The sequence below is a fragment of the Ipomoea triloba genome, chromosome 9, assembly GCF_003576645.1.
Source record: "Ipomoea triloba cultivar NCNSP0323 chromosome 9, ASM357664v1".
NCBI lineage: Eukaryota > Viridiplantae > Streptophyta > Magnoliopsida > Solanales > Convolvulaceae > Ipomoea > Ipomoea triloba.
Window position 1 is genome coordinate 15,721,543 of NC_044924.1, and position 12,746 is coordinate 15,734,288.

The 12,746-nt window shown below is 37.8% G+C and overlaps 1 protein-coding gene across 1 annotated transcript; it reads left to right on the top strand.

The window, feature by feature from the left end:
- Positions 1 to 846: 846 nt before the first annotated feature.
- On the top strand, positions 847 to 12,276 carry LOC116029614 (zinc finger BED domain-containing protein RICESLEEPER 2-like). Its single transcript, XM_031271663.1, has 5 exons — positions 847 to 1,109; positions 1,210 to 2,309; positions 10,245 to 10,387; positions 11,449 to 11,502; positions 11,950 to 12,276. The coding sequence occupies exons 1-5, from the start codon at positions 847 to 849 to the stop codon at positions 12,274 to 12,276; spliced, it is 1,887 nt and encodes a 628-aa protein (XP_031127523.1).
- The last annotated feature ends 470 nt before the right edge of the window (positions 12,277 to 12,746 follow it).

The following is a 12,746-nucleotide window of genomic DNA, read 5'->3' on the forward strand; positions in this document are numbered from 1 at the left end:
TAACTTATTTTGAGATAATTGTGTTAATTGTCAGTTTGTCACTTAGTTTAAAGAATATGTTTTAACTTATTTTGAGATCAGTGTGAATAATTTTGCTGTGTGTTTATATACTGTGTTGTGAAGCCTGAATTGTATAGTTCATGTATTTGATGTTTATATACTTTATACGTTATTGTTTAATAAGTATTTAAACATTCACATTCTTGAAACTAATTGTCCTTTATCATATACTATTTTAATACTTATTAGAATGGAAGGTGATAATTCCCATGTAGGCGGTTGTGATTCATTTACTCCAACGCCTATGAGCTCACTAGTAGAGTACCCTAATTCATCCCCCGTGGATTCACCTAGTGCTAGGAATGAAGCAAAAACTCAAGAAACTCAAGGAACTAGTCAAACTGTTGAAGGTGAGCTTCTTGTCTAGTCTAATATTTATTAAATATTAAATTTACATTTTGTTTTTTAAATTAGTCCAAACTGTTGAAGTTGATTTTTTTTATTATTATAAATCTTGAAGGTGAGCGTGAGCCTCAAGTTGGTGAGAAAAGATTAAGGTCAACTGTTTGGGAACATTTTACAAAGATTAAAGTTAATGGGCTAAACAACGCGAAATGTAATTACTGTAAGAAACTACTTGGGGGAGAAAGTAAAAATGGTACAAAACATTTGCATGATCATCACAAGATTTGTAGAATGAGACCTTACTAACACTTAAGGCAATAAACACTGACCTTCAATAAAGACAAGGATGGAAATGTGAATGTAAACAATTATACATTTGACCCCATAGCTACTAGACAGGGACTTGGTCGGATGATTGTTAAGCACGAGTATTCACTCAATATGGTTGAGCATTCCGGTTTTAGGGAGTTCATGCAACTTGCTCAACCTTTGTTCAAGGTGCCTAGTCGGAATACAATTAGAGCGGACATTCTAAAGCAGTATGAGGGTCAAAAGACCACACTTGTTGAGTCTATGAATAGAAGCGCAAGTAGGGTTGCATTGACGACGGATATGTGGACTTCATTTAATGGAAAGAAGGGGTATATGGCTATTACAGCTCATTTTGTGGACAACAATTGGAGTCTACATAATTTAATTTTGAGGTATGTACACTTTATGAAATTATTTATCTTGCAAGTTGATTACTTAATGTGAAATTTTTTATTGTGTATTTGTGTTAGGTTTATTATGTATTTATGTTAGGTTTATTTATGTCCCGGCTCCACATACAGCATTGGCTCTTTCAAAAGAAATGTTGAAATGTGTTTTAGATTGGAATCTTGAGAGAAAGGTGTCTACAGTAACTGTTGATAATTGTTCAACTAATGATGCTTTAATAAATAACATGTTTTCTAAGCTTAATCGTAAGCATCTTTTATTTGGGGGAAAATTTTTCCATATGCGTTGTTGTGCACATATCTTGAATTTGATAGTGCAAGATGGGCTAAAAGTTATGGGGAATGGATTGGAAAGAGTTAGAGATAGTGTTGGTTTATGGTTAGCTACACCAAAAAGACAACAACTATTTAAAGAAAGTGCAACACATTTGGGCATAGAATACTCAAAACAGTTAGTTCAGGATTGTAAGACTCAATGGAATTCTACTTATTTGGTGCTTTCTGTTGCATTGCAATACAAAGATGTTTTTTACCGTTTGAAACAACAAGAGTTTTCTTTTCTTTGTGCACCATTTGAACAAGATTGGGAGTTAGCTGAGAACATTTGTGATAAATTGAAAGTCTTTTATAAAGCATCAAATGTATTTTATGAAAGAAAATATCCAACTTCAAATGTTTTCTTCCTATTCATGTTTGAGATTAAGGTTAATTTGTGCGATTGGGTTGAGTCAACTGATTTGGTGATAGCAAATATAGCTAAGAGTATGCTTGCAAAGTTTGATAAATATTGGGAAGTGGTGCATGGGATTCTAGCTGTAGCTAATGTTCTTGATCCAAGGTATAAGTTAGGAGTTATTCAGTTCTTCTTTCAAACATTTTATGGAGATAAAGCTGCATCAGAAATTGAGAGGGTTAAGACATATTGCAATGATTTGTGCCGTGACTATGAGTGTTCTTCAATAGCAACATCTTCAAGTAAACACGTTCAATCTGTTGTTGGAGGGGAGAATTTGACTAAGGGTGACCCAGTTAGGGATAAATTGAAAACCTTTATGGAAAGTGCAACACATTTGGCTGAGACATCAGAGTTGGACTTGTATTTAGAGGCTAAGAGGTCACCATTTGATGATGATTTGGATGTTTTATCATGGTGGCAAACTAAAGGAAAGAAATATCCAACTTTGAGTAAGGTTGTAAAGGATTTATTAGCTATCCCGTTTCTACCGTTGTTTCAGAATATGCTTTCAATACTAGTGGTAGATTGTTGTCGCCTCTCGTAGTATACTTCATCCAGATATTTTGGAGGCACTTATGTGTTCTCAAAGTTGGTCGCTTGAAAGTAAGAAATTTTATTTCAACGAATTATTTTTAATTGATTATTCATTACTTATTTACTTTACCATTCTAAAATAATATTTGTAGGTTTGGAATATTATGAAATTGATGAAGATTTACTCCTTCCTCAACAATTAGAAGCTTAGAGGTATTTATTAAATTATGTTGTTTAAAAGTTTAACTAAATATATATATATCAAGTTATTATTCAAATTATTATTATTTTTCAGGTTATTACTGAAGAGTTACTACTTCAACGCTAGCCTTGAGAAGTGAGAAATGGAAATTGTAGATCATTTGTTTTGTTATGTACTTGTATTTGGACTTTTTTGTTATGTACTGGACTTTGGACTTTGAACTTTGAACTTTGAAGAAGTTTGAAACAATTTTAAGTGTTTGAAGTTGGATATTTTAATGTTATTTGTTTGAAAGTTGAACGTCTTGAAAATTTTGATATTTGTGATTTTGTAGTAAGCGTTGGATATTTTAATGTTATTAATCTATGCATTTTAAATTTGTACTATGAAAGTTGAAAGTGTTTCTTTTAGTTTTATTAATCTATAATTTTAGACTTTGAAGTTGAATATTATTTTATTTTTCAAATAGACAGAATTCAAAAAAAAAAAACCCGCGGGGATTCCCCATTACCGAAAAATCCCCACCGGGGAACGGGGTGGGGACGGGAAATGTGGTGATACTTCGGGGACGGGGACGGGGATCCCATTCCCCGCCCCCGCCCCGCCCCGTTGACATCCCTAGTTACTACAGAAAAGATTAAAAGGTCTTGATAAAAAAGTAAACATAAACAGTACAAAGACTAGTAAAATATGGGTTGTTCAGAAATAGTCCAAAATGTCAAAGTGCAGTCAATCATCAGATATAAGAAAGTCAGAAGCTGTGAGAATTAGAGTGTCCATATTGAAACGGTTCCCAGCGAGGGTAGAAATGCTCATGTGGATAGAAGATTGCCCTCGAGCTAGCCTGCTGCTCGGTCGAAAAGAAGTTGTGGATCTCTACTATTGAAGTCTAGAGGTTTGCAATCCCCTCTGTCAACTATCCTACTGCTCATCCTGCATCATGTCTAGTCTAGCTAACAATTGCTTTTGAAAATGGGATAACTCCTCCACAACATGATGGGAACCTAAGCTTTCAACTTCATCTAACATTCGCTCATCGGTGCCTGCATCTTCAACTTTTGATGTTTTCGGTCACTTAGTCGGATGTCTTGGCACTGGTCTTCTGGGAATGTTTGCCACTACAACTAGATTAAACATCCTGAATAAGCCTACAATAGGGTTCTCCAGGGGAATCTGGTGCCCACAATTTCGCACTATCCTCGTGATAAATGATCTTACAAAGATCGAAGGAACCTTTGTTTAGAATTGACAACGAAAAAGATGTGCCACTACCACTCCCATATGAACGGGGACTTGCTTGATGATTCCATACAGGCACAGATAATCCATAGTAGAGACCTTAGTTCCCGAGTCCCTACCACATATAGGATGCGGAAGGACATAATAAACTACCTTATACTCCTCTTTTGTGAAATTAATTGTGGTGTTGGGGAGCGTGTGAAGGTCTAAGGAGACCCTAAGTCGCAAAACTTTCATCTTTGAACTCATTTTCATCCCGTAGAAATGTGAGTTGCTCAAAGTTTGCCTCCGGTGAGTATCCCTGAAAGGCATCGAAGTTTAGCGACCTGTTGAGGTTGTTCATTGTGAAATGCATCATCTGAGAACCCAATTTGAACGAGAGTGCCAAGGAACTTGGAACATTGAAGAGCCTCTGCACTTTCAATGTTATCATGATTCATGACCTCGTGGACAAGGCCAATGTGGATATCTTCCTTGAAATCAAATGGCAGGTGTCTCCACTCCAGGCTATTAATACAAATTATACTGTGGACCGCGGTTTACAATGGATTGTGAATTGCGACATCAAAACGACGTTGTTTTGATTAATGAAAACATACAGATGAAATGGTCTCCGTTTCGCGCAACCGCAATTCTCTTTCAACACAACTAGCTACAGTATCAGTTCAACACAACTACAGTTCCAGACAGATAAAACGGCCTCTGTTCCGCGCAACTGCAATTTCCTTTGAACACAACTACAGTATAAGTTCAACACAACTGCAGTATCAGTTATAACCATGGTCCACGGTAGAATAACTGGGCTATCAATTAGGTTGTTCACTGCTTCATCTAATCCAAAGGGTTTTAGAGACTCTAAGTAAATCAGCAGTAGCGATAGGATAGGAGTCTTCCTATACTGAATGTATCTTTCGATGAAGTCATTCTCTATAAAGTGAAGCATCCCTGGCTCGAAATTTTCCGATACTAATCGTGAGTTTCGTTGTGCTACCTACTTGGTTCTTCTCGGTAAAGTGAAACAATTTAAGCACAAAACTAGTCAAAGGATATCAGATTAACAATACTCATAAACAAAAATGATGATATTAAATCCATAGCACAAGCACCACAACAAAGGTCCAACAGTTGTCATAGTGTCAAAACATTATATGCAATAATCAACGCAAAAAAAGTCTCACAGTCACCCAATCAAACATATATTTCTTCAACATATTTTTCTCAAGAGTAGAAGTAGTGATATATATTGTAAATGGAAATGTTGTAACACCCCCCAAATACTAAAGCTAGAAATAAAGGAAATAAAGAGAAAAATCAAAGAAATAAAGTTCAAATACCGAATTACTCGACAAAGCGAAAGTTGAAACCAACTACATAAGGGCTTTATGCCACACTTAGGTCATTCTAAACCCATATGCTAAGGCAAGGTCTATACTATAAATCCATAAACATCATAGTTAGAAAGGAACAAGCATAATCCAAGTGATTACAACACGATAGTCTATAACAATGTCCAAAGTCATAAGTCTAGTAACTGAAAGCTCGAACTAGCTAGAGAAAGGTAGAACTACATGACTAATCTATATCACGACGCTCTTGGGAGGAACTCTACTCCATACCTGAAAACATAATTTAGAAACATTAGCGAATAATGCTAAGTAAACCCACTCCAACATGTAAAACTACATACATATACTTTGATATTCCAAAATAGATTTTGGAGCTGTAATACATATATGCATCAACTTGTCAACTCTATAGAAGGTTTCAAAAAGGATTATTTACCACAAGAGTAATAGAAACGAGTACCAATTCAAGAAAGAGATACAACAACAAACTACTCATTTCAAAACAGAATAAAGAGACAGTACATGAGAGATAACCACAGTATTAAATAAGGGAGTTTCATAATCGGAGTACTAATCAAGGAGAATAATAGATATCGCAGTAAAATAGGAAATTCAAGTCTCATTATCAAATATCAGCATAGCATAGTGACACATGGGTAGAAATATCTCAATCAACATCAACCACAACACCAACACCACAACCAACCTTAACACCAATTCCAACACTCAACATAATCATTATAATGGAGCCAGAGCTCATGCCGCCAATCTCAAAGGAGCAGAAGTTCATACCACCAATCTCAAAGGAGCTGAAGCTCATACTGGCAATCTCAAAGGAGCTGAAGCTCATACCCCCAATCTCATAACAACACCACAATGTCTCAAAATAAGTCCCAACACTGTCCAAATTAGCATATTAACCTCAACAATGAATTCATCTCAACAGACACATGTCCACAAGGCAAAGGATTCAAATGGATTCCAAAAGAGAGATACAAATATGAATAGATCAAGGGTAATACTTCCAGCTCATATCAAGATAAGGATTATCAAGAAGACCACACTAGAGCCAAGGAATCAATACCAAAAGCATAACGAACATTAAATACCCTTAGGAATGAATAAAGGAATCGAGACACAGATTTTAACATTGTTGGTTTTATCTCCAACGGAATGGTCGAACGGCAAGCCAACACCACCGAAAAATCGACTAACACAATCGAAAAACTAGAGTAACTTTTTAGCCCTCTTTGTATTACGAATTGCCTTTGAGTACAATGAATTCTTTATGCCTCTCTCGAGGCCTAGAACCCCTATTTATACAAGCTAGGAGGGATTTCTCCCTTAAGAAACTTCCAAACTACTTTAGAAACTCTTTCCTTGTTACAATTAGGCACTTTCCTAATCTATCTCGACCTTCATTCCGTATCTCCCGTCTTCCGCCGCCACACTCTTTAGGAAACCTGCATAATCGCCTGTCCTACACCGCTCTTCTTGCACAGCCTTACTTGCCTCGGCCCCTTCTAGGTCGGTCTAGTCCAATTCATCTTCTTCCTACCCTTTTGGCCCGACATTTCCTCCATGGTAATTAGTTGTTTCAATAGTTATGTTCAATCACTCTCAGTCTAAGATTTTAAGCTGCCTTGCCACTTTCTCAATGACCCTTCGACCGACCGACCTTCGCCGTGTCATCATATCTTCCTTCAAGCATTCTCTCCCTCTGCATCGGTCGTCCTTACTTCCTACCCCGAGCTCCTGGTACCGAGCCTTAGCCTATCCTCCATCATATAGTCCCTCATTTTCCTAAGCTCCGCAAAGCACGGCTCGGGGAAATGCATTGTTCCTCTATACTTAGGAAAGTTTTTTATTCTCGAGTCTCTTTCTTTCCTGAGTTACATGAAGTACGACTCGGAAAAGTATTGCTAGCTCGTCCTCTGCCATCGACCCATCTCCTATACGCATTCATCGTCTCAAGCTGGCTTTTACTTTGAGAAATTTTTTTTTACTCCCCCCCCACCGGTCCCTCACTTTCCCGAGTTACGCAAAGCACGACTCGGAAAAGTAATTGCGACCGGGTTTCTCTTGCAATGGTCGTCGCTCGTGCCTGCTCGAGCTTTAGTTTTTAGCCCTATCTCCTCACTGTCCCATCAGTCAAGTCTCACGTATTTAATACCTTTGATCCTTATCTTTTATCAAACAGTGTGTTTTTGACACTATCACATCAGCTTTATTATACCTACTCGAGTGCGACTACCGAGTGCTATTCTCCAAGCAAATAATTCCCCTATAAATACCGGTGTTGCTTCCATTTTTGCTCATCCACCCTCATTTAAGAACTTACCATGTGGACTAATCCAGATCATCCATTTGGGCTTATCTAACGGTTATGAATGCAACTGCACAACAAAGTGGGCGAGATGCACAACATTCACACATTCAATGCACAACAAACTGAGACAGAATCCACAACAAACTGAGAACGAATGCACAATAAACTAAGAACGAATACACAACAAAATGAGTACGAATGCAAAACAAACTAAGCGCGAAAAATTAAATCTATTACATATAACTACTCACAACCATTGAATTATTTAAATCAAAGGATTAGATAAGTCCACAAGGTCCTCACCTAACTATAGGTCCTCATTTGATCCTTAATCTATATATATATATATATATACATATATATATATATATATAGGATTTTGATCCAGTGAGACATTCTGAGATCCCATCGTGATTATCAATTTTTTTAATGGTTGAGATTTGATGGTTTTTTTATTTTATTTTTTCTCGTTATGATATAAGGATGGGTTGTTTAGTCTTTTCACATATTTGTGTTAATTTATTACTATTTTGAATTATGTGTTATTTTGAAGTTGTTTACTTTTGTGATTGGTCTTCATAGCCATGCTAGTCTTCCTGGTTCTTCTTTCTAAGCATTCTTTGCAAAACTTATCAGCACTGGCGTTTAGTTTCTTCGCGAAAATAAGGCGTGTGTCTCTTCAGTCTCCATGGCTGGGCCTTCTAACAGGCGGTCCAAGCGGCTTAGGAGGAGTTCGTTTGGTGGCGTTCCAAGTATTTTTCGATTTTTTAATGTTGTTTTGGGGGTTTTTTGTTTCTGGTTTTGGGTTTGGTTCAAGTTATGGGTTTGGACAAGGGTAAGGGATGCGACAGTGTGTACAGGGGGGGGGGGTTTACGGCGACGATTGCAATTGTGTGGTTTTGTTTTACCGGCGCTGGGGTGGGGGAAGGGTTATACATGGGATGAGGGGAGGGGGTGTTGTGGGTAGATTTTGGGTTTGTGTTTTTGGTTTTCGATTTTTGGTTTTTTTTTACTGTGGCGATTGCGATTGTGTGGTTTTGTTTTACCGGCGCTGGGTGGGAGAAGGGTTATACGTGGGATGGGAGGAGGGGGTGTTGTGGGTAGATTCTGGGTTTGGGTTTTTGGTTTGTTTTACTATGTTTTCTAGGTTGGTTCGTGCTTTTGTTTTCTTTTTTTTTTTTAATTCATGAATTACATTCACTATTTGTATATAAGTCGAGATCAAAATGCCAATTTTTTCCATTTCATGTAAAAGTAGTAAGCTATAGGTTGGACTTTTTAGAGTATCTTGTGATATGAACACAACTACGTATGTACATATAATGTTTGCATATATCCCAACGCAAGCATCTTCATCTCTCTCTGTTAGCACTTTTAAATATTGACTTCATAAAAAGAACAGAAATTACATGGGACTTTTACCCACCACCTCATTTCACATTAGAAAATTTGTTATAGAGTTTTTTTATGGCAAAATTAACTTATGGTGGCAGTGTGGGGGTATGTTTGCAGCATATATTTGCAAAGAAATTGAGGGGACTGTGTTTAGCTATGCGTTTGTATGCAGGTGCGTGCGTATCATTTTGTGGTAGGTGCGGACTATTTTCTGTGTTGGAATTAAGTGAAATTGGTTTATATGGAAATACCAAATGTTTGTGCGGTTAGTTTGAATATGACTTTGTCAATTTGAAAAAGTTTTCTACATTAAAGGAAATATCTCTTTATACCATGTTTTTTTTGTTTGTGATCAGTTTGTGCTGGACAGGCTTGGTGTGTGTGCGTAGTTACCCATCATAATTTGGGTCCGTGTAATTTATGTTATAAGTGTGTGCATTCAGTTGAAATGGAATTTCACTATTATTAGTTTGTGTTTCATGCATCTATGTTGATGTTGATCTGAATTAGCATGTTTAATATTAATTTCGTGTTATTAATGAATTGGAGTTAGTGGGGTATATGGCTAGTTTGTGTGTTACTTGTTTGTATGTAAGTGTGTGTGTATCATTTTTGTGGTATGTGCATGCTAGTTTGTGTGTTGGAACTAAGTGGAAATGGGTTTGGATGTATATACCAAATGTGTGTGTGTTCAGTTTGAATACGTCTTTGACAATTTAAAAAAGTTTCATATTTTAAACGACTTATTTCTTTATACCATGGTTGTTTTTGTTTGTGCGGGACAAATTTGGCGTGTGTGCGTAGTTACCCATCATAATTGGGTATGTGCACATTATGTTTTAAGTGTACGCGTTTAGTTGAGATGGCATTTCATTGTGTTTAGGTAGTGTTTCATGCATATATGTTGATGTTGGTCTGAATCGGCATGCTTAATCTCAATTTATGGTTATTAACAAATTGGCGTTAATACGTGAGGAATCTAGCTAGTTTGTGTGTTACATGTGCATATGCAGTTGTGTGCGTATCATTTCGGTGGTATGTACGGGGTAGTTAGTGTGTTGGATTTCAGAGGAAATGGGTTTGGATGTAAATACCAAATGTGTGTGTGTTAACTTTGAATATGACTTTGACAGTTTTATAAAGTTTGACACCATGAAAAAAAAATTCCAGTTAGTGCGGGACATGATTAGCATGTGTGCGTAGTTACCCATCATAATTTGGGTTTGTGCACTTTATGTTATAGGTGTGTGCGTCAGTTTGTATGCATTTTTTATTTTGTTATTGTTTGGTTCTTTTTTGGTTAATGGTGCATTTTAATTTGATGCGCATTAATTTACAGGGAACATTGATGAAGTTAATCAAAATGTGATGGTGGATACTACATCTTTTGATGATTTTGTATCTCCCGCGGTTGTGTTGGCCCCTCGTGCCCAACCAAACCCTCCTTTGGATGATTCTGATAATGGGGTCGCTGGTGAAGAGGTAGAGTTGTTTCCCCTCATGAAGATTCGTGGCAGCCCAAAGCACTTGTCTCACCCATGAAGCAGTTTAATGCATGCCAAAAGAGAGTGTGCATGAGATTGGGCTTGAGGATATCTTGCACTTATTGTTGGAAGATATTCCAAAGTGTATGGGTAGGTGGTTGCTTAGTAATTTTGATCGAGAGAACATGTGTTTTCAACTGGAGAATGGTTTGGTTGTCCCCATTAGAGAAGAGGATGTTCACTACACACTAGGTCTACCGCGGGGAGGCATTATTACGAAGAGGTAGAAAGATGATGTTAGTGATACGTTAAAGGAATGTCGGTTTAAGTTTGCGAGAGTAAAGCATAATGTGACGTTGGCTATGATTGGGGCTAAGTTGAGATCTCATTTCAAGGGGGATATCTAGTTTAAGCGCCACTTTGCGGTTCTCGTCGTTAGTGTGTTGGGTTCGATGATGAAGAACAGGTATGCGAACCAGTTGGTGTTTCATCATTTTGAGGATGTGAGCGAGATTCAAAATTTGAAGTGGTGTAAGTTTGTGCTAGAGTGATTGGTGGAAAGACATGCCCAATGGGTCCTTGATCCGGAGCAGCCATTTTCAGGTCCTATTATCTTCTTGTTGGTATGGGTTCAATTTTAATTTGTTTTTCATTATAATTGCATGTGTTATGTGTAGCGCGTGCGTGATACTGATCTCTATAGAGTTCAGTTGCTTTATGTGGACAGGGTCGTTCATTTAGATAGGGTCGTGCCTTGTGTTGTGCAATCTTTGCATGGGTGGAGATCGAGTCATCTTAAGGCTCGTGAGTTATTTGAGATTTGATTTGGAGGCTTTAGCAGAGGGGTGGTAGAAAGAGTACTTGTTGCTGTTAGTGAGCATGTAGGTCAATCTGTTGGTGTTGGGTCCACGGGGCAGGAAGTATGTTTCATTTAACCTTTTTTTTTTTTTTGCAAAGTTGTGCGTAGTTTTGGTTTGTTGGTGCGTCAATGTAATGAGTGCTTAACATTCTCACTATTTTTTTTCCTGTGGTTTGCCCTCGTGTTTAATGTTTTTTTAGGAGGACGATACACATCCTGTGAGAGAGTTAGTTGGTGGTGGGACCTCAGTAAAGGTATTCTGTGTGTGTGTAATTTCTCGTGGTGTGTGTGATTTATCACCTATGTCTGTGCTTTCATATTAGGAAATTAGTGTGTGTATGGTTGTAAGCATATGAGGAATTTATGTAGTGGTTTTTTGAGTTATGGTGATCTCAGTCCATAATCTCATATGTTTGTGATATGATGCATATGGAGTTACCTATGCATATGCAAGGGTGTGCGTTTCAATTCAGTGGCAGGTGCAGTGCTGTTTTAAAGTGTTTCATATTTTAAACAAATTTTTTGATATCATGTCAGTTTGTTTTCCTGATTTGTGCGAGACATAATTAGCGTTTGTGCGTAATAACTCTTCGTTATTCGGGTCTATACAATTTGTTTTATAGGTGTGTGCATTCAAATAGATTGCCTATGACTGGTCGTTGTGTGGTTTGCTTTTTAATACTACAGTATGAACATTGCAGACTGTTGATGAGGAGTTCGTTGACAAGATTGGTGTGTTAGTTGCAGCGGTGGATGACATGCTGCAGTTCCTCGAGTGTCATCTAGGTCAGTCGTCCCGCTTAGATACTTTTGGGTGGGTTGTATCTGTTGCTCGCAAGATCCTTATGTTGTTTGATCAGTCGGGGCGTTCTGTGGCGGAACCCCATAGGAATTTGGGGGTCGGGCAACGCAGATGGATGACGATATGTGGAGCAATCCAGACAATCTCCGTGCAGTTGAGGCGATTGAGAGGACGACTCAGCAGAACAAGTCAGCTCAACAGATTCCTTCCTTTAGTTTTGGTCTGACTCGGGATCAGCCTACACAAGGATGTGGGGGAGGTAGAAGTTGTTGTTCGTCAGTATGACGATGTGACTTTGATTGACCCATTGTGGGGTTCTAAATTAGACACACCAGATAGAGTAAGTATGATTGTGTACAAATGCAAGAAATTTAGGCGTAGTTAGGTTGTTTATGGTGGGACACGTACGTACATTACTTTTGTGGGTAGTAATCACTTCTCGTATGGTTTATGTTGTAGGTAGTTGCATATTTTTTATAGCTTAATTTTTTGTTTGGTCAGTACCTTTTTTTGTGGTGGTAGCCTGTACAGGTAGCAAGCATATGTATTTCATACATGGAGGTTTGACTCTGCAGGTTCAATTTATTACACAAGCTTAGTGCTTATGTTGCAACCACCTTTTATGCTTTTGCGCAAGTGTTGCCTTGGTGTAATTCTACACACGTTTCACTGTATGTACGCACACACTCAAACCCC